This window comes from Mucor velutinosus (assembly GCF_035048745.1).
Source record: "Mucor velutinosus strain NIH1002 chromosome Unknown tig00001563, whole genome shotgun sequence".
Classification (NCBI taxonomy): domain Eukaryota; kingdom Fungi; phylum Mucoromycota; class Mucoromycetes; order Mucorales; family Mucoraceae; genus Mucor; species Mucor velutinosus.
Window position 1 is genome coordinate 2282495 of NW_027041904.1, and position 25258 is coordinate 2307752.

The 25258-nt window shown below is 40.7% G+C and overlaps 5 protein-coding genes across 5 annotated transcripts; 2 read left to right on the plus strand and 3 right to left on the minus strand.

Annotated features, from left to right (window-relative positions):
* Nucleotides 1-342: 342 nt before the first annotated feature.
* MCA1_3 (Ca(2+)-dependent cysteine protease) lies at nt 343-1867 on the plus strand (the record flags this gene model as incomplete). The annotated part of the gene is made up of 7 exons (XM_064828601.1): nt 343-963; nt 1034-1091; nt 1155-1251; nt 1310-1494; nt 1548-1628; nt 1685-1763; nt 1834-1867. The coding sequence occupies 7 exons, from the start codon at nt 343-345 to the stop codon at nt 1865-1867; spliced, it is 1155 nt and encodes a 384-aa protein (XP_064685803.1).
* Nucleotides 1868-2182: 315 nt separating this feature from the next.
* On the minus strand, nt 2183-5327 carry ATC70_009370 (uncharacterized protein; the record flags this gene model as incomplete). Its single annotated transcript, XM_064828602.1, has 4 exons — nt 2183-2301; nt 2359-3246; nt 3316-5136; nt 5201-5327. 4 exons carry the CDS (start codon nt 5325-5327, stop codon nt 2183-2185), a joined length of 2955 nt encoding a protein of 984 aa, XP_064685804.1.
* A 1291-nt stretch (nt 5328-6618) lies between these two features.
* Nucleotides 6619-8477, minus strand: ATC70_009371 (Vacuolar calcium ion transporter; the record flags this gene model as incomplete). The annotated part of the gene is made up of 2 exons (XM_064828603.1): nt 6619-8404; nt 8458-8477. 2 exons carry the CDS (start codon nt 8475-8477, stop codon nt 6619-6621), a joined length of 1806 nt encoding a protein of 601 aa, XP_064685805.1.
* A 701-nt stretch (nt 8478-9178) lies between these two features.
* ATC70_009372 (uncharacterized protein) lies at nt 9179-13600 on the plus strand (the record flags this gene model as incomplete). Its single annotated transcript, XM_064828604.1, has 1 exon — nt 9179-13600. One exon carries the CDS (start codon nt 9179-9181, stop codon nt 13598-13600), a length of 4422 nt encoding a protein of 1473 aa, XP_064685806.1.
* A 6846-nt stretch (nt 13601-20446) lies between these two features.
* Nucleotides 20447-22253, minus strand: ATC70_009373 (uncharacterized protein; the record flags this gene model as incomplete). The annotated part of the gene is made up of 3 exons (XM_064828605.1): nt 20447-21442; nt 21501-21789; nt 21847-22253. The coding sequence occupies 3 exons, from the start codon at nt 22251-22253 to the stop codon at nt 20447-20449; spliced, it is 1692 nt and encodes a 563-aa protein (XP_064685807.1).
* Nucleotides 22254-25258: the final 3005 nt, after the last annotated feature.

A 25258-nucleotide genomic window follows, 5' to 3' on the forward strand; every position in this document is an offset into this window, starting at 1 on the left:
TTCTAATTCAAGGCAACACAGTAAAAATGCGGAATTCGTGTTCTCCACCAGCTCTTACTACTCGATCATAGTAGAATGAGAAAAACACATGCAAATTCAGAGCTGCCTCTAAATGCTATGGTTACAAACCATGGTATCCGTGGCAACATGATCAGTTTTCCTACCCTGAGCTTTGCAAAATGTTTATTAATTTTGTGTTCCCAGCTAAATAGATTTAAGCTACTGATTCAGGTACACAAAAGTTGTATATGTCCTGACGTTTTGTATATAAATCTTAGCTCGTTCAATGGAAAAAGCTTCATTATCCAGCATCCCATTCCAAAATCCTTTATCAACTAAACCATGGTCTCCTTTGTCTCCATTTCTCAAGGCATCAGTCTCTTCATTGTCGTCTCTAGCATGCTGGTTGGTTCCACTCATGCTGCTCCTGCTTCTTCTCACAATAGTAGCAGTAAGAATGCTACTACTTCTGATGCCTCTACATTTACGCTCCCTCCTATCATTTCGAGCCGTGTTACTCCTCCCAAGGTTCCCTCTGGAAACCATAATGTGGAAGATGCCAATGTAGCCAAGAACAAGAAATGGTTTGAAGCTCATGGTGGTAAACTCAATGTCACCAAACGAAATGATGAAACTGTCGGAGGCTATACCATGGACCTTCCTTCCAATGCACCACCAGTCCCTGCCGTGCCATCCGCATCTACTGTAGTTATCGCATCTACTGCTCAGATTTCCGAGTTCAAGAAGTATGCTGGCATTGCTTCTACCGCTTATTGCCGATCTGTCGTCCCTCTCAATCAATGGAGCTGTACCAACTGTCTGAAATTTGTTCCTGATGGCAAGCTCATCACGACATTCACTTCTTTGGTTACTGATACCAATGGTTTCGTCTTGAGAAGTGATGCCCAAAAGACCATCTATGTCGTTTTCCGTGGTACCAACTCCATCAGAAGTGCCATCACTGTAAGTTTATACATCATTCGATTGACTGGATGCATGCATGCAGAAAAGGCTAATGTCATTTTGAATATAGGATTTGGTCTTTGATTTGACTAATTATACTCCTGTGTCTGGTGCCAAGGTTCATACTGGTTAGTTTATTTACTAATATGATGGGATGTATATGATACTTACCGACTTTAATATATTCACAGGCTTCTACGCTTCCTACAAGGCAGTTGTCAGTGATTACTTCCCTGCTGTTCAAAGTCAATTGACCGCCTACCCTGGTTATAAAGTTATTGTTACAGGGTAAGCATAACTAACCATCAAAAAGCTTGCATGTAAACCTAATATATCTTTCCTCCAGTCATTCACTTGGAGGTGCTCAAGCATTGCTTGCTGGTATGGATCTCTATCAACGTGAACCAAGACTTTCCAAGAGCAACCTCGCCATTTACACAGTTGGCTGTCCTAGAGTAGGCAATCCTGCCTTTGCTTACTATGTTGATTCAACTGGTATTACTTTCTCCAGAAGTGTCAACAACAGAGACAGTAAGGTCCATCTTTGATAACCGTTTATAACAGTATGTTAATCCATATGCTAGTTGTGCCTCATGTTCCTCCTCAAGCCTGGGGCTTCCTTCATCCTGGTGTAGAAGCTTGGGCTAGAAGCTCAAGTAATGTTCGTAAGTATAGTTTTCGAGATTGGTAAATTAAGCAACATTCTGACAGTCTATTACAGAAATTTGCACACCCAACATTGAAACTGGCTTGTGCTCCAACTCCATTGTGCCTTTCACTAGCTTCACGGATCATTTGACGTAAGTTTCATTCAATATTAAATTGTTATTTAATTACATTGGCTCACATGATACCATTCTTACATTTTAGCTACTACGATCTGAATGAGGGTCTTTGTCTTTAAGCAGAAGAGATTTAATTTTCATGGCATTTCATAATTTACGGTTCCTTCTGTTCTATACTCAAAGTGTAGCTGGTATGAAGGAATCATTTTGAACAAACATACTTTAATAAACCCTTTTCTTTCTCAAAAGAAAGCCATGTCATTCACAGTATTCAGTGATCTGAGTAGCTTAATAGTCATCCATCATATACAAATTGAAGATCAATTTTCAATGCTATATAAACCAATGCCAGTTCATCAAAGTGGTGCACCATGTGCATAGCTTGTATGGGTATAAGATTTTAATAGTTTGGAATTTAAGTATCCCAAATGCAATTATTTCTTTTCTGCAGGAGGAGCAATAATTTTGAAATCATCAATTTTCACAAATACACCTCTTTGAGGAAAAGTTTCAAAATAACGTTTACCATCAACGGAGCCATCATTATTACCAACTGATATTTAAATGTTAGTAAGCTTATATGCATGCGAAATCAGCACAATACACCTACGTCTTGATTCTAATTCTACGCCAACCCAAGTTCCCTTTGCAAATTCGACTTCACCAATGTACTTTATGGTGCCTTGTGTCGGTAATGGACGTCTCAGCAATTCTACCTTTTGGCCGACCAATGGTATATGTTTGTATTTTCCACCTGATTCATCATCACTGCTGTCACTGGTACTATAGCCCAAGCTCCATCTAGATTTACCGGGTGATTTAGCTCTACGTCCTTTTCTAGCGGCTGCCTTCTGTGCATGATTCATATTTCCACTATGCTGTTGGCTACCTTGGATCGCTGACAATCTGTGCGAGTTGGGTTTCACTCGACTAGGTGTGTCGGGTAATGCAAATCTCAACCGGGTGGGTCTCGGTGCAGCTTCGGTTTTGCCGTCTTTTGATGTATCAGCGGCTGTTGCATCTTTGGAGATGGTGTCGATAGGTAATAATGCGTCTGTTAAAGAGCCGGTCGATCCCTGACGCCGATAAGATCGATAATGGATACTGCTATTACTGTTACTGCTGCGTCGAATACTACCTACTGACATGACAATATCCTCATTATCAGAATGATGACCATGATTGCGTAACTGAGAATCCTTCTTCAAGATGGATTCCTGAGTGTTGTTGGATGCTGATAAAGAACGACTTCTTCCTAGCCTTTGGCCACTTGGTAGCTGGGTATCGTTATCCTGAGGATGGATCGATGCAGTAGCGCTTCCGAATGACAACCGCTTTGATGCATTGGAGGATGGTATTGTGCTTGTTGCTAGAGCGTCTTCCTTAGACACCGCTCTTGACACAGTGGTATTAGATGCCTTTTTAGGCTTGAAACTAAACATGGTTGAGAAATCGTTCTCTAAAGGCTTAGTCAAGGCTTTTGTGGGTACATTAATATCTACCAAAACAGGATAAATACAAATCAATATAAAAATATACAATAGATCCATATTTGTATAATGCGTACCTTCAGCAATGAGCCTCAAAATCTCCTTGTCAATATTGACGAATCCGCCTTCGGCTTTCACGGCCATCCAGCGCCTTGATAAATAAGAGGCACACTTGACCCGAGCGTCCAGTAAGACACTGTCTACAGCCACATTGCGCACCATCTCTTGTCTGCCTCCAAGATCACGCACAATACCCTGGTACAAGATCGCTGCATTACCATCATGAATACCTTCCGTCAACACCCGAGTTAACACAAATCCCAAAAAGTCCACAGAGAATCCGAACCCTATGCCATCTACGCAAGACAGCAAGATGGGATATTCAACACAGTAATAGTCGAAATTGCTGGAGATCATGTCAACCGTGTAGTGCAAAAACTGGTTTAGAATAGTCAGAACAGGTTGCGACCATGTCGGGAAGGGATCAGCTCCACGGAGGTACGAAAGACACAAATGAAGCGAATGAAGTGCACGCACTGAATTATGCTTGGTAATGTTGGCGAATGTGCGCTCTGTCAACTCGGCTACTAAACCCAGTTCATTTGCTGTTGGTATGGTCGTTGTGGTAGATGATGAGGAGAGAGATTGAGTGCCATCCAATGAATTAGCTTGCTGTGGGGTAGCAGAGGCGGTGGCATTGCTGGTAGTCGTGGCAGCTGGAGGTGGAACGGCGGATGCTTTGTTGCTGAATATTTGAGATATTACTTCTGCTCCAGAATCAGCCTTGTTTGTCGTACTGTTGAGTGTGCTTGCTGTCGTAGTGGATGGAATCACAGGCGCTGTGGTCGCTGCTTGAGCTGAATTCAGTGAGTTGACCAAGATGGCGAATGGCTTCTGAGACCAGAGAGGAGCCAAGGAATCCAGCGGATCAGCATAAAGAGAGAGCAATTTGTGTCGCAATTTCGAAACATACTTTTCATTCTTGTCTGCAAACAATAGCATGGATGGTAACAGCACTGCGCATTCTGTACACACACATTTGAAATGGTGGCAAATGACAGACATCTTGACCAAAACTGCCTTACAGATGGTATCATAATGACCTAAGAAATCAGCAGCACCAAACACCTTTTGCAATATACGCAATTCATGCTTTTTTTCGTTCAAGCGAGCAATATGGGGTTGAGATTTCTTGGTGCCAGCTGAGACAAAGGGGGGCAAAATCAACATGTCGGTGTAAAAGTAGTGCAAGATGACTTGCAGTGCAGTGGAAGAAAACAAGTCGGATGGCATATGAACTGATGAGGTGGATGCTTCTCGGAACTCAGTGCAGAATACAGAATAAAAGTAGGGTGATTGACTTGCCAGTATGAAACGATGTGCTGGGAAGGACACTTGATTTGTGATTGGCTGTCCATGAGGCACATTGAAGATATTCACCACAACATCGCAACAGATCTTTTCATCCATCATGCGTTTCAGATCACTGGTCCATTGGTGTGTATCAGCATGCGGTCCTACAGTGGATGGCACTGGTATCAGTTTGACCTCGAGTCGCTCTTCCAATGCTGTAATTTCACGACGAATGTTCAATTCCACTTCGGACTGTAAGCTGGAGCTTGCATCTTCCAGGTCAAGGCCAGCTACATGGCTGGATAACAGTGAGGCATCGTCTAGAGGAGCCGAGAATTGAGCAATGTACCAAAAGCGGAGAAGTTGACGGAGTGTTGTGTAAGGGATGACAACGCTAATGTCGAGTGTAATTGTAGCTTGTTTGGTGGTGGTGGTGGTGGTGGTGGTGGTGGTTTCTTCATGTTCAGCTGCTTGTTGCTGCTGCTGCTCGAGTGGGGCCATGTACTTTGTTCGAAATGCTTCAGGAACTCTGGCAATCAGCAAAGCTATTTTTCAAACAGAGAGAGAATGTGAGTCATACACTGCTTTACTCAACTTATGGACGCCTACCCTTATGTGCCCATATTTTTTGCTTTTGGTTGGGATAGTCAAAGCAGACATCCGCTACATAATCTTGTGCATTTTCAAACACGTTGAATAAAGAATGTTTAAGTGTCTTTGTTGGACGTTCAAACATATAAAGGTTTGAAAAGGAAATTTGTAAAGAAAAGAGAGAATAAAAAGGAAAAAGAAATCAAGTTTTTTTTTGTGCTATTTATCCAATTTGCACTTGATTTGTTACACTAAACTCAAAGTGGCGTGTGTGGCCAGTTGTTTCTTTGGATGTCTAATGTATGCATCACATGCCACAAATGCTTGCTGCAACACTCTCAAGTATACGTTGATGGCTAATAAAAACTACAAAACGGGACAGTAAAACCCTATTGTTTTCAAAGGGACCGTCAATTCAAAAGCGCAACAGACTTGATACTAAAAGTGTCATTCTACGTAATGTGTTGAATACGGTAAAGAGTTTGTATCTCACATTAGGCTTCGCATTTATGTCACAACATGCGATAATCCATATCCCAAAATATAAAAGACTGTAACAGAAGCAAAATAAGACGCCAGCTTAAGCTGCAATACATTTCAATTCGTAATTGCCTTCATGAGCTTCAAAAGCATCAGTTGTCGACAAGGACAGGTTTTGTCTGCCAAAATTAATTAAATCTCCGATTATCATTTTTCGCTAAATTTGTGTCAATTGCGACTTCCTCAATCTATTTTACGAGATTCGACTATATAAATCGTGATGATCATCTAACACTTCTTTAAGCTTTCTTGGAGTACTTTTCAAAACGCATCCAATGGTGCTAATTAAAAAAGGTGTTTGGAACAAGCTTATTTAGCAATGATTGAAAATATGAAATGAGGTTTTTGACCAAAATATCGAGATTTTACATATGAAGGTTTCACAAATATGATTTCAGGAGCTATTTTGGATTGAGAGAAACATTTTGATTCAATATCATAACATAATAAATGTTCAGTCCTTTTGCACTTTACAACCCTAATATGGAACCTGAGTTTCAAGGCATCTATCTGGCCTGGCTCATATCATAACATAATAAATGTTTTTTTTTTATAAGGAAGTAGGCACTTCTGTTTTTATTTAAAGTCCTTAAATCGTCACCTAATATAGAGGGAGGGGATATAAAGACTGGAGGATATAAGGGGAAGCTCAGATAATTGTATCGAAGGAAAGTTGGGAGTCTAAATAACATAATAAATGTTCAGTCCTTTTGCACTTTACAACCCTAATATGGAACCTGAGTTTCAAGGCATCTATCTGGCCTGGCTCATATCATAACATAATAAATGTTTTTTTTTTATAAGGAAGTAGGCACTTCTGTTTTTATTTAAAGTCCTTAAATCGTCACCTAATATAGAGGGAGGGGATATAAAGACTGGAGGATATAAGGGGAAGCTCAGATAATTGTATCGAAGGAAAGTTGGGAGTCTAAATTGAGGAGAGTACGATGAATGGAGTGGATGACAGTAGACGGGATGAAAGGGACGTGCTGGAAAACTTGGCGGTAATGAGCAGACCAGATAGCCTGTTGGATGCAAGCAAAGACCTGGAACACGGATAATGCAGGAAAAAGTTCATGAGATGAGCGGTCAATATCGAGGCGAAGGTGGAGGATGGCAATGTATTCCTCGTACGCAAAGTAAGAGAATCGAGGTGAGATGTAAAGAGAGAGAGTTTGTCGCCAGACGTCCAATTTTCGAGGACAGGAAAAGAGGAAGTGCTCAGTATCTTCGATGATGGTGGGGATTGTGGATGACGAAGACTGACAGTGAGGACAGTACGGGGTAAATGAATCGCGAAGCCGTTGATGTAATAATTGACGAGTAGTAACTTTTTCATGAAGGATCCGGAACCAAGTATTGCGAGCATTCAAAGGAATCTGGAGAGTCCAAAACTGCTTCCATTTGGCAACACCTAAAGGGGACGAATAAGAGGAAGGGTTAGTGTGAAGGGGGAGGGATTTGAATCCTTGATTAGTAGGGAGGGATAAAAGGAATGAATGAGACTCAAAAGAAAATGAAGTTGCCAATAAAGAGAGTAGAAGGGTGGATACGAGGCTGATACTATCGGAATAGTTGGTGATGGTGGAGAGGTCGATATGTGTGATGTTTGGACGAGGGACAAGGAGCAACATGTTGAAGTGAATGAAGTTGGTGAGCAGTAGGTTTTGAGCCTGAAGAAAATTGATAGCGCGTAAGCTGGTGGGTTGGTGGGGTAGGCCAATGACCGAAGTGCGAAGTTGAAGAGCTTGAGTGGTGGTATCAAAGATGAAAACATCATTACCTGTAAGTTGAAGCACTCTGGGGTAGTGTTTTACCACTTCCTTTGGTGAGCGAAATGTAGGCGATAAGCTATGGTTGGGTGGAAGGTTATGTTCAACCAAGGTCGAAAATGGCAGGCGTAGACAAGTACTGAAGGAAACATGACAGACACCAAACTTACGAACAATGGTATCTACGGCGCGAAGAATGTTGTAGAGAGGAGCGATGACCTTTCTGGCGCTTGATGGTCTACAGGCAGGAAAGAGGAGAGACCAGTGGTAGGTGGGGTATGAGGGAGTAGCGAGGAAGAAGTTGAGGATGACACGGAGATAAGGAAGAGAAGTCTTGGTAGGAGGAGTGGGATCGGATGGGTGCAAAAGTGGATGAAGCCAGCGCCACTGAAGGGCGTTGATCTGCACAGCAGGATCCAAAAGACCAAGGCCGCCATGAGAACGAGGGAGGCAGAGAGTAGCGAAAGAGAATCGAGTTAGTTTGGCATTTTGGTTAACGAACGAGGCGCCCAGCTGTTGTAGCTTGTGAATATCGTTAGCCGAAAAAGGAAACAAGCGTGCAATATGCCACACTTTAGAGAACAAGAGTGAATTGAGAACAGTAACCCGTCCTCGAAAGGTAAGGTTGCGTACCGAATGAAGGCGACAAAAGTCCCGGAGACGAGTGAGAAGAGCATCGAAATATGAGTTCTTTTGAGCGGTAGATGAACAAATAGGGTATCCGAGATAGATGATGGGAGCGGTAGCATTCTGGTCATGCCAAGACGAGATACCAGACGCGCGAAGGCCGAGAATCCAGGATTCGTGCGGTACACCAGAGAGAGACAATGCTTGCGTCTTGTGATAGTTGAGAGAGGCATTGGACGCGGCGGCATACTTATTTATCAACTGTTGAAGTTGGTGGAATTCACTAAGATCGTTGAGGAAAACTAGTGTGTCATCGGCATATGCCAGGACTTTGACTGGATCTGCGAGAGGAACATTGTCAGCGAGAGGGGAGGAAATAACATAATAAATGTTCAGTCCTTTTGCACTTTACAACCCTAATATGGAACCTGAGTTTCAAGGCATCTATCTGGCCTGGCTCATATCATAACATAATAAATGTTCAGTCCTTTTGCACTTTACAACCCTAATATGGAACCTGAGTTTCAAGGCATCTATCTGGCCTGGCTCATATCATAACATAATAAATGTTCAGTCCTTTTGCACTTTACAACCCTAATATGGAACCTGAGTTTCAAGGCATCTATCTGGCCTGGCTCATATGAGAATAATGATTTTACAATCAATCAACTAAGACCACCATCTTTCCTCTGCTCAATGCTGCCAGCAACGTTTTCTTTGAACGACGACCCAGAGCCTCAGAGATTTAGTCAACGGCTGCGATCGAGACAACAAAACGAACATACTCGACCATTGAGAAGACCACGTCGTAATAGAAATCTAGGTAACATATTGTTTGAATTACTAAAAAACATGGAATTAATTTTTATTTTGTTACAAAGTTGATATTACTGATAACACCCAGTTTAAAGAAACCGACCATCTTTTTGAGCGAAATGTTGATTATGATCCAAATTCCCCTACTTACTGCAGACATGTTATGCAGCCCATGAATCGTCAATGTCCAGACTGTAACGCATTGTTGTATACTGAAGAGCTTTTAAAAAACAAATTTTCGATGTGTTGTAGACAGGGAAAGGTTCAATTGGAAGCCCTGCAAAATCCTCCCCAGCCACTACGATCTCTACTTACTGATTCAGACCAAGAAAGTCAGCATTTCAGAAATAGCATTAGAGCCTACAATAACAGCTTTGCCTTTACATCACTTGGTGCACAGCAAGATGAGGGCTACAGTGGATTCAACAGTGGCACTTACACATTTCGAGTTCAAGGCTCAACATACCATAGAATTGATCCTATCTCTCCTATGCCAGGATTTGCCCCACAGTATGCTCAAATATATTTTACGGACCCTCAATACCAAGCTGGCATGCGCAGAGGTATATTTTCGCAGCTTCATGAACCTCTGCTTGAGCGTCTACAAGAAATGATGATGAGAGAATGTCCCTTTGCGCAGACTTTTGAGATGGCAAGACAACGTTTCGCTCATAATGAAGACAGTTTTCACATCATGATCAATGGCCGGGCAACAGCGACATTAGGAAGAACTTATTCTGCCCCTACTATAGATGAAGTGGCGGCCATTGTTATAGATCCAGTCTCCACAGACGATCCAAATTATGTCCCTCATCTAAGGAGAGATGTGGCAACATTTCGTAGAAATGGCACTATGGAGCATATTATGAGTGAATGCCATAGATCCTATGATTCAATGCATTATGTTTTGATGTTTCCGAGAGGTGAGAACGGATGGCATGTCAATATGCCACTCAGCATTACTACGAATGCCTCCTTCGAAGATGATGATGAAGGTGATGCAGTTAATAGCGAAACTGATGACGATAATACTGCCAATGCAGTTGAAACTGAAATCGATGGCGATGATGTCGAACAAGAAGTTACAAGGCCTATTACCACCATTAGAAGAGCCCAGCAAAACATTAGCGTAATGCAATTTTATGCTCATCGATTGCAAGTAAGACCCAACGCAGGAATGCTGCATTATTTCGGCCGGCTATTCCATCAATATGTAGTGGACATGTATGTGAAGGTTGAACATCGACGTTTGGAATATCTACGAAATAACCAGGGATCGCTACGAACAGAGCTGTATTCAGGGCTTACAGATGCAGCGGTATCTGATAGCACCATCTCCACTGAGGAGATTGGTAAGCAAATTATTTTACCCTCATCACATACTGGATCACCAAGATCAATGCAGCAGTTATATCAGGATTCAATGGCAATGGTTTCTTCATTGGGTAAACCAAGCTATTTCATAACATTTACCTGCAATCCAAACTGGCCCGAAATTGTCAATGAATTACGCAACGGTGGTTTGAGCCCAACTGACAGACCGGATCTGTGTGCACGAGTTTTCGACATGAAGCTCAAGGAGTTGATTTCTGATATTAAGACAAAGCCATACATCTTTGGTAATGTCATTGGCTTTACTCATGTCGTTGAATTTCAGAAACGTGGCCTGCCACATGCTCATATGGTGATTATTGTGGATGAACCGAGCAGACCTACTCTTGAAACGTATGATAAGTATGTCAGTGCCGAACTCCCAGATCAAAGCAAGCACCCCAAAGCGTATGCTACAGTCGTTAGAAACATGATGCATACTCCATGCGGAAAAAACATCAATAAGAAAAGGCCATGCTTAGATGATAATTTCAAGTGCACCAAGCAATATCCAAAGCAATACGCCGAAGAGACTTTCATCGATTCTAAAGGATTTGTTCATTACAGACGACGAAGTCAACCAAGAAGCATGCCTGTCAAATTTGGGGATTATTATGCAGATAATCGATGGGTCGTACCTCATAACTTATACTTGGTGACAAAGTATGATGCTCATATCAACGTTGAAATTTGCGCAGGAGTCCAGGCAATCAAATATCTTCACAAATATATCACAAAGGGTAGTGACAAATCTCAAGTCAAATTAAGTAGAGACCAAGCCCAAGATGTCAATATCACAACCAACGGCAATACTGCCACTTCTACTATGACAGCAGCATCCACCTCTACGGCCACATCATCTGCTCCTACAGTAGGGCAGCCTCAAGAAGATAATAGCGATAGAGACGAGATCTCAACTTGGGTCAATGCCAGATACATTTCCGCCTCTGAAGCTTGCTGGCGCTTACTTGGAAAGAGTTTACACTCTACTTTTCCGTCAGTTACTCGACTGGCAGTTGATCTTCCAAATCAGCACAGGGTGTACTTTAACAACAACACTACTATTGCCAATGTAGTAAATGCTGCCACAGCAAAGAAGACTACTCTGCAAGCATTTTTTGAATTGAACGCATCAGGAGACGTCTTTGCGCAGAATTTGCTTTATATTGATGTCCCAAGACATTATTCATTCGACAAAAAGCAGAAAAAATGGGTAAAAAGAAGGCGAGGCATCAACAGCCAGAACCGTGTTAAAGGGATAGGCAGAATGTATTTCGTGCCTCCAAGTGCTGCTAATATGGAGAAATACTGCATGCGTCTACTTTTATTGCATGTTCGTGGCCCTCAAAGCTTTGATAATTTAAAAAACGTCAATGGTGTTCAATATGTCACATTTCGTGAAGCTGCTCAATCCATGGGACTCTTAGCAAACGAGGATGAATGGCATTTTTGTCTGGATGAAGGATATGCGATGATAAGAACTGGATCCTCTCAGGTGCGAGATCTTTTTGTAACCATTCTGATATTTTGCACTATCTCCACCTACAAACAACTATGGGATAATCACAAGGTTCAACTGTCTGAAGATTTTATTCATGAAATTCAACAATCTCAAGCTGTTCCACAAGAATTGACTGATGCTCAGCTGGAATCTTGCTATCAAAAGGCATTGATTGACATTAGTAGAAAATTAATGACGCATGGAAAATCAGTCAAGAATTATCCAGAGCTGCCCCAAATCGATGAATCTGTTTTCAATCAGGAGGATGAAGAGCTTCGATCATTATTTGATCAAGAGTTAGTTGGGTATAATCTGGAGACTTTGGCTACTGAAGTTCGAATTTACGAGGAAAGGATGAACGCTGATCAGCTTCAAATATACAACACTGTGCTTAATTCTGTAAACAATCCTGGCCTTGGTATCCCTACATGTTTCTTCATTGATGGTCCCGGTGGTACTGGAAAAACGTATCTGTATCATGCTCTTCTCACTAAGGTTAGAGCAGAATCAGGAATTGCTTTGGCAACTGCTTCTTCAGGTATCGCAGCAACTCTTTTACCAGGTGGTCGTACTGCTCACAGTACTTTCAAGATACCTCTCAAGACAGACCAAACATCAACCTGCCACTTCTCAAAACAATCAAACACTGCTAAACTTTTGAAGGAAGCAAAGCTGATTATTTGGGATGAAGCACCAATGACTCACAAGCACGCATTTGAGGCTGTAGACAGATCGCTTCGTGATTTGATGTCCTCAGTACATCCTTCTTATGCTGGAAAGCCTTTTGGTGGAAAAGTTGTTGTTCTTGGAGGGGATTTTCGTCAAGTTCTCCCGGTAGTCAAGAAAGGTAGAAGGGCAGATGCAGTTGCAGCCTCTTTGAAGGCATCATACTTGATGTCTCATACTAAAAGTCTCAGACTGACTCAAAATATGAGACTCACCAACGATGAAGGCCCTTCCTCATCTCAATTCGGTTCTAACAATTTCGCTCAATACTTGCTCCGTATTGGTGAAGGATCTGACCAACATCAATTTGGTGATACTCTGGCCATTGACCCCCATTTGGATTGTAGTTACATTGAAAGCTACAGAGAGATTATTGAAATTGCTTTTGGTGATGTATCTATGATGTCTTCACCGACGTCCTTTATAGACACAACTATCCTGGCAGCAACGAATGCGGTGGTGGATCAGATAAACGATCTAGCTCTGGCAGCGTTTCCTGGAGAATCTGTTGTATATCTATCCAACGATGAACATATCATTGATTCAGGGTCTCCGTCTAATACACCTGTTGAGTATCTGAATAGGTTGAAACCTTCTGGAATGCCTCCACATGAACTAAAGCTGAAAGTCAACCAGCCTATCATGTGTCTTCGAAACATCAATCCAAGACAAGGCCTATGCAATGGAACCCGTCTTATAGTCAGAAACTTGATGAGAAATACGATTGAAGCCGAAATTGCATGCGGTAGCCACCAAGGGAACTTTGTATATATTCCAAAAGTTTCGCTGCACAGTGACCAAGACACCGCAGAACTCGAGGGAAAGCTGTCAAGAACGCAATTTCCAGTGCAAAGTGCCTTCGCTATCACTATAAACAAAGCTCAAGGGCAAACCCTCCGCAATGTTGTCGTTTCTTTGCTGGACCCCGTTTTCTCCCATGGACAGTTGTATGTTGCTCTATCAAGAGTAACATCATTGAATCATCTCAAAATTGTTTTACAAAAGGCTGAAAACGAACAATCAAGACAAACTATAAACGTTGTCTATCAAGAAATTCTTTCTTAAAAATGCAAAGTTTTTCATTTAATAAAGTTTCTTACATTTTAGCTTTTATCTATTCGTGATATTAGCCAAAGGCCCGCGGCAGCGCGAGCCGCCTGAACGTAGGTTGGTTTCCACCGAAGCGAAGCGTAGGTCAGGAAACCACCCGAAGTGCTGAAAGGCTCGTATACCATAGTGAAAGTCTTCAATTTCGAGGTCAAAAACGCGATCGTTTGATTTTTGATGAAAATCATGAGGGGTACCTCATGCTTTTTGGTCGAATTTTGGTCATGTTTTTTTGGTTCTCAAAAAGTTGAGCAAAGGTGTCAGCAAGCGGTTGCTAGACGAGAGCAATCGTTTGGTGCTATTCTGGCGGTCTGAAATGGCCTACAACACGAGAAATGTCTACTCAAATTTACTTAAAACACGCTGTGTTTTGCATATTTTGGAGTAGTAAGAGGTAAAGCAAGTATGCTGCACATTTGGAACAGGAGAGGATGTGTTCCTCACAGCTAGAGATTGACGGATTCAATAACCAATACCTTACCTGGAGGCTACATCACATTTTAGGACGTAGATATTATGCTCATCATTGATTGAGATTTAAGAACACCAGTACAAATTTAGGCCCTGCAAGTTAAGTGACATTTATCTTTAATCATGCAAGAAGAATTGCCTGAAAACAAAGTTTACATTAGGCAAGCATCTCAGAACGCATCATCTCTTGCGATATTATTGAGATTCCTTATCTTGAGACCAATGTTAACCTTGATAGCGAATACTTGATACATACAATGCGATCAAATATGATATTTAGAAGCGAGGCTAGCTGCACCTGTCATTTGTAAAGAGTTCGGTTTCTCGAGCGCAACATACAGTCTATAAAATCGCTATATTTACATACAAAGAGCACGAGTCTACAAATGTCAGTTTTAGCAATGATATATTTAGTGACATGAACCGCAGCATGGCCTTTGTTGCATTACAACGTGTAGAAATATACGAATTCCATCGGGTAATCTTGGCCAGCAAATAGCATCCATTGCTTCAACCTACAAGTCTAAATCTTGTTTATTTAGCATGTGGCGGCATTCAAGATTTCTGTACTCTTCCAGCAAGTATAAATGCCAAGATGTCTGGAATATGTGGCTGCCGTTCATCCGAATGTCATTTATTGAATTAAACAAATTGCATCCATGTGGCATTGCTGCTGTGCACGCCTCACGTTGAGTGCACTACTACCATAAAAGTAAAGTTCTAGCGCGTTTTAAGCTTTCCAACGTTAGGCCTAATGTTGCGTTTCGTTGCTGTTGCTGCTACATGTACACCTTTTACGAAAATAATTGGCACACACACTCTGAAAAAAAATGGCACACTTTTTTTTTTATTTTGGATGAATTACGATAACATATAGTGGTAACATTTACCTTAAGCCTAGTTCTTTATTAATGCACCTATCCCAGAAGCTCTCTGCACGTCTAACCCAAACTTGGCAGTCCTGAACAGTAACTGACCCGTAAGCTACAGGAAGGCGAGATGTCAAAGTATCTGCTTTATCCCTTTCTTCATTGTATAAAGATGCCCTTTTCAAGGAAAAAGAACACTCTATTGTTACATGCTTCCACAGAGAAGGGATAGAAATATCTCCTAAGTCTGGAAATTGCTTAAAGAAGAGCTTCTTTGGTTAATACAAGTGTTGAGGACTGGTGGTTGTCAAGGTACTGGATCAAAAAAAAAAGGGTATGCTGAGGGAAAAGCTTTTGTTTTGTACCTATGATTTTGGTTTTCAGAGCAAAACCAGGCAATACACTACCGTTGCTATCGTTGTAATCCCTGAGCAACTTGTAAGCACATTGTCGTGGAATACTATAACGTACTGTTGCTTCAGGTACAGTAATTCCTTTATTTTGCATTATTTGTATGAACATACGCACTTGCTCGGGTGTGTACTTCTTATACTTTTTGCTACCGTCGTCAATAGATTCAGTTTTCAAGTTTTCCGTGAGTCGATCTCCATGGTTGAGTTCACTTTGCGAATTTCGATAAGTGAATCGAAGTCAATTATCTTTTCGATGTCGCCGTTGGGCCATATCTTCCATCTGTTCCTCAGACTCATCGTTAATAATATAATTATCGCTTGGAGGTATATAGTTAAGGTAGCCCATGTTAATTTCTAAAAGATTTAGGGCCAAAAAAAAGAAAATGCATAAATTTGCTGTGTATCTTAAAGCGATCATCTTTTTTATATTTCGTAACATCATGATAAATGTTCAGTTCTTAGACACTTTTACAGCCCTAATATGCAAACTGACTTTCAAGGCATCTGTCAGGCCTGGCTCATATATGATTAATGATTTTACAATCAACCAACAAAGATCACTGTTATTTCTACCCTCTTTCCTCTGCTCAATGCTGTCAACGTTTTCTTTGAACGACGGCCCAAAGCCTCAGAGATTTTCCTATTTACTGCAGACATGTTATGCAGCCCATGAATCGTCAATGTCCAGACTAATGTTAGTAAATATGGAATGCAAGAAAATAGCTTGATTAACGATAGCTTTATGACTTGCCACCTACTTTTCATACACTTCAAAAGCATCTATTACTGTATTGCTTTATTTTTAAAGGTTTTTATTACTTGCTCCGCGTAGACAATAGTAGCAGGACTATAATCAAGCGGTGTATTGCCCTATGAAAAGGGCATTGAATTTGCCAGCCAGCTTCACCAGCCAAAATAGATTCAAGCCCAGACTTTTAGTTTACTCCAGATTGGACAAATCTTGATGATTTTGGACTCGATTGAACTATTTTTGCAGATTCGACTATATAATATATGATGATCATCCTCTGCTTCTTTAAGCTTGTCCCTGGTGGTAGGGCGAAGTGGTAGAACTCCCGTATGCCAACGGGAGGATCCCGGTTCAAATCCTGGTGAACGCAAGTTGTTTGATTTTTTTTGACGTAGTACTGATGTCCTCGTTTGGTGTTTTGTGCTCTTATCCATGATCTATATTTTGACGATTTCCGCAAGACTGTACTGGCTCTAGGTGTCGCACCTTATTAGTAGTAGATTTCTTTCCCAACTTAGTTCAAAAAATATCTTATTCCCCTTCTTTGCAGACATTGGGTCCACCAACAGTCTTTTCTATCCCTCAGCATGACATTTAAAGGACTTTAAATAAAACCTGGAGCTCGACTCCCCTACAAAAAAAAAAAAAAAAACTGCTTCTTTAAGCTTTCTTGGAGTGCTTTTTGAGGCGCATCCAATGGTACCAAGTAAAGTAAATGTTTTGAATAAACTTATTGAGTAATTTGCGAAAATATGAAAAGAGGTCTTTGGCCAAAAAGTCGAGATTTTCCATATCAAAGTCCTACAAAGATGATTTCAAGGGTTACGTTGGATCGATAGAAACATTTTGATTCAATACATACCATAGTAAAAGTCTTCATTTTTTGGTGTCAAAAACATGATCGTTTGATTTTTGATGAAAACCATGAGGGATACCTCATGCTTTTTGGTCGATTTTTGGTCATAATTTTTTGGTCCCTAAAAAGTTGAGTAAAGGTGTCAGGAAGTAACTGCCAGATGAGAGCAATTGTTTGGTGCTATTCTGACCATCTAAAACGGCCTTGAACGTAAGAAAACGCAGCTCAAACGCACTGAGGTTTTGCTGTATCAGGGACCTTAAGGACTAAAAAGGGGAAATACCAGTATGCTGCTTGTCCCTATATGAAGTAGCTACCTGTATATGTATGCAGAGTATCACATAAAAGCCAGATCCACAGATAATATGAAGGGTTTTCATGTGTAAGTAGAGGGTCAACATGAAAGTAGCAGTATTTTGATAAGATACGCAAGAGCAATCAGTAGCGCGAGTTGCCGCTGCGCAGGTTAATTTTCACTGAAGCGAAGCGAAGATAGAGAGCCATCCGAAGCATAAACACACTGGTAAGACAATAAAGAGAAACTGAAAAGTATCGAGCAGAAGAAGCTTACAAAATGCTCGTGTCTATATCTTTTTGAATGTGTGTGTGTTCTACCACAGATACAATTGTATGAAAATAAGGGATATATCTGGCATTTATGAGTTGTTTTGTTACGAAAATATAAGCATGTAGACCAAGTTTGTCTCTTTTTATATAGCTGTGGGAAAGATTTGAGGTTATTTTGAGTATTCATCTTTGTCATCCATATCAGTGCTCACTGAGAATAGAATGTATTTGCAGTTTTTGATGTAGTGTACTATGATGAATGTATCATATTCTGATTTAAGGACATGTAATTTGAGCTTATATAGATGTATAATAAAGCAACGATTTCTTGGCAGCGAGAAGAGCCTCGGCATTGATAGCTTGTAATATACACAGGGCACATTATTAAAGCTAGCATTGTATCGTTTCCAAGGCAAATCTATCGGTTCATCAATTTTGTACATTTCAATAGCATTTTTTGTATTGTTTGAAACAACATGAGAAGAAAGTAATTGCTTGAAGATGATAATAGCCAACTCACACATATTAACAGCTGGCAAATTGACTTGACATATCCCAAATACCATCTCAACAAATCATTAAGGACCTGCAATAGGAGGCATCTGCTATCCACCATCGTTACAGAGGCGGAGACAATGCTTGATCTGGAGAATGGTTAGCAAATCCAAATGACACAGTATTTACATTCTTTATCAAATCTAATCTTAGTAGTTGTTAAACTAAACTTAAATCCACAATGTGAGCATTAGATCCAATGATCTAATATACTTGGATGGTTGCCATGACAACATGTGGTTTATCAGATCATGGATGCTCTTTGACAAGCGCTTAGTTTTTTTCTCAACCACGTGAGAAACGAGCCAATCAAGTGGAATGAATGTGTAAGCAGCTTTACAGAGCCAATTTACCAACCCATGAAGCCAGAGCGATTCTCTCTTTTCTTCTTGTATTCCTTCCGACTGGTCTTTTTTTTTTTTTTTTTTTTTTTTGCTGGTTCTTTCCTTTTTTTTTTTTTCATCATCAAGATAGTTTTGATATGAAAAAAATAAGCTATTAATACTATACAAAAGCCTAAAAATGCCAGACCCGAATCCAAACACGGATCAACCACAAGATCCAACAGAAGACAATACCAATAACCAAAATCAAGATGCAAAAAAGAAGCGTACTGGTCCAAAACGACGAAAAGTAACTCATGGTAAACTGGATGGTACATATTGACATGTAGGGCAACACACTCACTGTTGAATAATGTAGCATGCGTGTATTGTAGACGTTCACATATGACTTGTGATGAAGGTAAGGGTGTATAGTCTAGGGCATCTGGAATGAAGTCGATGCTCATGTGTTGGTATCTGTAGGCCGTCCATGCCAACGTTGTATCAAGCGTAGTATCGGACATCTTTGCCATGACGAGGTTAAGCAGAATAGTAATAACAGCAATAATAATAATTCAGCTCAACAACAACATCAACAGCAGCAGCAACAACAGCAGCAGCAGCAACAATTACATCAACAACACCAACAGCATCAACAACACCAACAAGTGATGGACAATAGACAGGATGGTATGAGCCAACAAGGGTTGAATGGAGGCAATTACCCCCCTTTATCCACTTCATCAATTGGAAATGGTAGGTACCCAAAAAAAAAAAGTGTGTGAAAATTTATTCATCTATGCTTTCTCTATATTTGCAGCCCCCATTGGATCAAATCAAAGCAATATGGGTGGACTTCCACTTCAATTCTACGGTCAAATGGGTGCAGGCCAGCTTACATTCGCAAGCGAGCAGATGGGAAATGAAATATCAGTGATAAGTGATTTCCTCGATTCATTAGGCTCTGGCACAGATCAAGCCATGTACAACAGCAATAACAACACTAGTACACCTGCTACTGCACCCACCACCACTGTCAACACAACCGAACGATTCTTTCTGACAGCTGCAGATCCTTCCGATGGCAAATTAGAAGATCGCCTTACCGAAGTAATAAACGCCAAATACGAAGCTGGTTTCTTGAAACCTTACAACTATGTAAATGGCTACGCTAGATTGCAGAAATACATGGATAACAACATGTCGGCTTCCAGTAGACAGCGCATTTTGAATGTGATGGGCACGTTTCGTCCTGCATTCAGATCTGTGGCTCAGTCACTGACAGACATTGATTTAATCCTTGTTGAAGAAGCATTTGAGCGTTTGTTGCTGGATTATGATCGTGTATTCAGTTCAATGGGTATACCAGCTTGTCTGTGGAGACGTACAGGTGAAATTTACAAGGGAAACAAAGAGTTTGCTGCACTGGTCAATGTGCCAATCGAAAACCTGAGAGAAGGAAGATTGTGCATCTATGAACTCATGGCAGAGGAATCGGCCGTCAACTATTGGGAGAAATACGGAAACATTGCTTTCGATCCTGGACAAAAGGCTGTGCTGACATCTTGCTTGCTTAGAAGTCCAAATCCCGAGAATACAAGTGTCATCTCATGTTGCTTTTCTTTTACTATTCGTCGTGATAAATATAACATTCCTGTAAGTAGGGTGGTCATTGAGTGCGTTTGATGGAGTTGACTAACACCATGTCAAATAGACTGTCATTGTAGGAAACTTTTTGCCCATTCAACTACAATAATCCCATACTCTACAATCACTTTTTTCCTTCCTTTCCCCTTCTATCAATAATAATAATAATGTACTTTTTTTTTCACAGAATCATGTAATTTCATGGTGTGATGTGGGCAGAGCCCTTATTCAAAGGCCTCGGCCGTGAATGGATCCTCCTTCGCTTGCTTAATATTTCCAATTAAGAGAGGGTTTCATGTTTATTTGTACAAATACTATTAGTTGAGTTGGTAGCTATATACTATCGTTGACTCTAGTTTTCCACGAAGGCTTTTTTTGCCACTATATACTGATCTCTCGCCTTGAATAAACGCTTACATGATGCGATATTGGAGGGCAGTGTCATAAACATCCAAGCAGCAATTGGCATACTGACATAGTCAAAATAATTCTTCCTTGTGCGAGTTTCGTCTTTTGTCTTTTTAAAAAACTCAATGTCGATGAATCGGTGCAGATTTTCATAGATGCCCAGTGTACCAAACAGGGGAAACGGCAGAAACAAGGTAGTGAATTTCAGCACATTCCAAACTCTAAGATAGAAGCTGGAGACCAATACAGGATTGACGCTAGGGTCTAGATAGGGTCCATAGCCTTCAGGAGGATAAAAGGCGAATTGCATCAAAGGCACAGCAAAGAACATGAGCCATCCGGATGTCACTGGCACAAAATGAGTCTCCAATACTTTGAGCACAATGACGATTCTATCAAACCAGAATGTAGTGCATGCATTCTCATCCAGCTTGGCAGTGGCTTTGGTGGGTGGTTTACCTCCTACTCCATTAGCATCGACGCAATAGGTAGGTAGATTGAGAGCACTGCGCAAAGTGTAGGCAACATCAGCAACACCGTTGTAATGGCGCTTGGCTTGCACAAAACGAGCTTTGAGATTCTCAATGTATCCTTGTGTTTCGACATTGGTGAGGTTGATGGGTACAAAAATAGGTGTCATTCGAGCTTGTCCTTCGGTCTTGAAAAGACATTTCAATGTCATATGCATGTCTTCTCCAACGGCATCAGCATCCGTGTCCCAGTAGCCTACTTGATCGGCCAACTTCCAACTAATACTGTACGTGGAACACGGAAATCCAATACCTCGACTGCTACTGAGGTTGGCCAGGATCATGGATGACCATGTAATGTCTGTTACTCTGACAGCAGCTGGTACCTTGAAACAGTTTCTTCCAAAAAAGATGGGCGGAGCAAACACTCTGTAATAAGGATTTTGGGAACGACTGAATGCCCTTTCGACCTATGAGTTTGGCTATGAGAAACTAGGCAGGGCACTCATTTATCGACCTACTACAAACCTCTAATACGTATAATTCAGGCACATGAGAATCCGAATCACAGATAGTGATGATAATTCTATTCTTGTCAATCCCACTTGCAATCATTTCGGCTGTACCTTTACGAGCGCCATAACTGATATTGGAGCCTTTACCTCTTGCTTCGCCAGGAAGATCTGAAGGATGGTTGGTAATAACAAATTGCAAGAAGTCGTCTTTGAAATGCTCTTTTAGGTTCTCGGACTTGGTTCTGTGGTAGATTTCAGAGGATTCCATGGCAAGAATAATGACATAGTTTGTGCGCGCTTTCCTATTAAAACCAAACGATAAACCACTGCTCCTCTCGAACAACACGTTCTATGCTTACTTGTGGATGGCGATACGTCCAATGGTATCTCTCATCAATGCTTCAGGTTCAGCATAGTTAGGTATCACAAAAGCATGCACCAAGAAATCACTGTCGTAGGTGTTGACCAAAGAAGATTCCGCGTTTTTCAAGTCATTATCAGTAGCCACGGCATGGTTTGCTTTCTCGTCATCTTGGTTCTTTAATTTAGCGTTGTATGCATTAATGGTTTTTTTCATGCTTTGAGCTGTCATGTAAAATTTCGTTAAATGATTGAACTGAGTACCTAAAAAGATGAGGAAGTAGCCAGACATGCAGAGGATCCAAAAACGAGGCATGAAAATGGGTCCCAAAAGCATCAGCAAAAAGGAGCCAATACAGATAATGGGGGATATAAATTCGAAGGGATCGTCGGCTAACTGCATCATGTTTTAATACGAGATATGCTGAGGTGAAAGAAGAGCAGGTGTTGGGATGTGGAAGATCTATTTTAAAAGGGATTGACACCCAAATATCGGGCTTATCTCTTTACTAGAGTGCACATGTGTGGCATTGATGATTATGTCTATCCTTGATTCCGGCGTTCAAAAGGCAGTATGCATGGCTAAGATGTATATCGAATATGCTGTCATCTAGCCCATAACCTCATACACAAACTCATGCTATGACCGCACTCTTCAAGTACTACTTACCTGTCATACTCTATACAAAAATTGCTTCTCTAACGGAGCGATGATTAAGCCAACGGCCAAACGTTAAATTGGCATGTCTTACATTAATCGAACCATGTTCCAACATCAGTTTGCCTCTTTGTTTGGTTATGTTTCATAAACATGAATATTAATGCCCCATGTTCACTCCCCTTTCAGGTCGCTGAAAATAAAAGCTTATACGAAAGGTTTTTCGAATGATAGTATCATCATTGTAATATATATATATATATATATATATATATATACGCAAATTCAGAGTGTAGTGAGTCAAACACCAATAAATTGAGTGGTAAATTTTAATGAGGCCATAAACTTTCTTGGTGTTGATCAATTTGAGCGTAAACTCAGGACAGTATCATCATATCGACCGATGGATAATGCCCCCCAAAACAGTGGAAAGCATCAATAAGCACGCATTTATTATTATTATTATTTCGAGCTTTACAATACTTTGGGTGATTTCCTGACCTACGCTTCGCTTCGATGGAAACGAACCTACGTTCAAACGGCTCGCGCTGCCGCGGGCTTTTGGCTAATATCGCAAAATTAATATAGCTAAAATGTTAGAAGAACCCTGATTGTTGATTGATATAAAATAACTAATCATATGAGCGTTTATGCTTTGGATGACTCTCTATCTTCGCTTCGCTTCAGTGAAAATTAACCTGCGCAGCGGCAACTCGCGCTACTGATTGCTCTTGCGTATCTTATCAAAATACTGCTACTTTCATGTTGACCCTCTACTTACACATGAAAACCCTTCATATTATCTGTGGATCTGGCTTTTATGTGATACTCTGCATACATATACAGGTAGCTACTTCATATAGGGACAAGCAGCATACTGGTATTTCCCCTTTTTAGTCCTTAAGGTCCCTGATACAGCAAAACCTCAGTGCGTTTGAGCTGCGTTTTCTTACGTTCAAGGCCGTTTTAGATGGTCAGAATAGCACCAAACAATTGCTCTCATCTGGCAGTTACTTCCTGACACCTTTACTCAACTTTTTAGGGACCAAAAAATTATGACCAAAAATCGACCAAAAAGCATGAGGTATCCCTCATGGTTTTCATCAAAAATCAAACGATCATGTTTTTGACACCAAAAAATGAAGACTTTTACTATGGTATGTATTGAATCAAAATGTTTCTATCGATCCAACGTAACCCTTGAAATCATCTTTGTAGGACTTTGATATGGAAAATCTCGACTTTTTGGCCAAAGACCTCTTTTCATATTTTCGCAAATTATTTAATAAGCTTATTCAAAACATCTATTTTACTTGTTACCATTGGAAGCGCCTTGAAAAGCACTCCAAGAAAGCTTAAAGAAGCAGAGGATGATCATCATATATTATATAGTCGAATCTGCAAAAATAGTTCAATCAAGTCGAAAAATATCAAGGTTTGGCCAAATTGAAACCAACTATGAGTCTGGATTTGAATTGATTTTGGCAGTTGGCGCGGCCAGCTAGCAAACTCAATGCCCTTCTAATCATGAGGGAAACAATAGATGCTTTTGAAGCTAATGAAAATTAGGTGGTGAAATACATAATATTGTCGTTATCCATGCTGTTTTTCTTTGAAGCCCTATATTTGATAATGCCAGCCCACCAAAGTACTTATAGGACCAATTTCTTTCCTCTTTGAGGCTTTGAAAAGTGTTCAAGGGCCATAAATTTATCATGTTGTGACATAACAACTTTTTCCAAGAACCCCAAGAACAAAATTGTTTCTAGCGTTTCCACTGCTTCCAAGAATACTCGCAAGGCTAGTTGACCTTCTGTTACTCCTACTCCTACTCCTGCTCCTGCTCCTGCTCAATGCGGCTCCTCTCTTTATGACAACTGTCCCTGTCTTCGCGGGGGGTTTTTTTTTTTGCATGACACATGCTGGTACTGTCTCATTGAAATTATTGAAAAGTCTATCTGGCTGAAACACAAATATATCAAGTACACGGTGATCTAAAGGTATTAAGACATGTGTACGTCTCCACTGGTATTACCTCAAGTCTCTTTTTTACCTCTATGAAATGAGCAAGACTGCCCTATTTCTCATAATATGAGAATTTGTGCAATGACAATTATTGCCTCTGACACAGTGCTATAAAGAAGGTCTCTCTCACTGATATACCGTGGTTTTACATCGCTTCAGGGCGTCTATGGTACTTTATTTGGCCAATTGAAGTTCTATCAAAATTCCCAAAGATGATGTTTTCTTCATGATGTCTACTGCTTATCTGTCTCTCTTCTTTCCGTAGGTTACTATTTGAATACCTCTTCGATAGCATTAGCTCCATAGCAAATGCTTCTTCTCTTGCAAGGTACAGTGTATTTGGAATCTTGCGTGATTAAGTATCAATCCCATGAGTAAAGATGGGCGTCATGGTGCACTGGGTGATAAGAGAAAGGCGTACACGAATGGATGATTGGCAACATGTACCCTGTGTGCGTGTGTGGCTCTTTCGGTCAATGCTACCTCTGCCTTTCTGTGTTCTGTCACTCGCTGTATGATAGTGGCTGTACATCCCTTGGAGGTTCAAACTGTTCAATGCATGGTGTGCCTTGGTGCTCTGCTATATTGTCCACTTGGTTTCTTTTATGAGTCAGTCTCTTGCTCATGGAGCTTTCAAGCCAAATCAATCTCTTTGTCTGACTTTTACGAAATTGAAGTGAATAAACTGTATAATTGACCCTCTTCTTGTAATCAATGTTGGAGGGCCA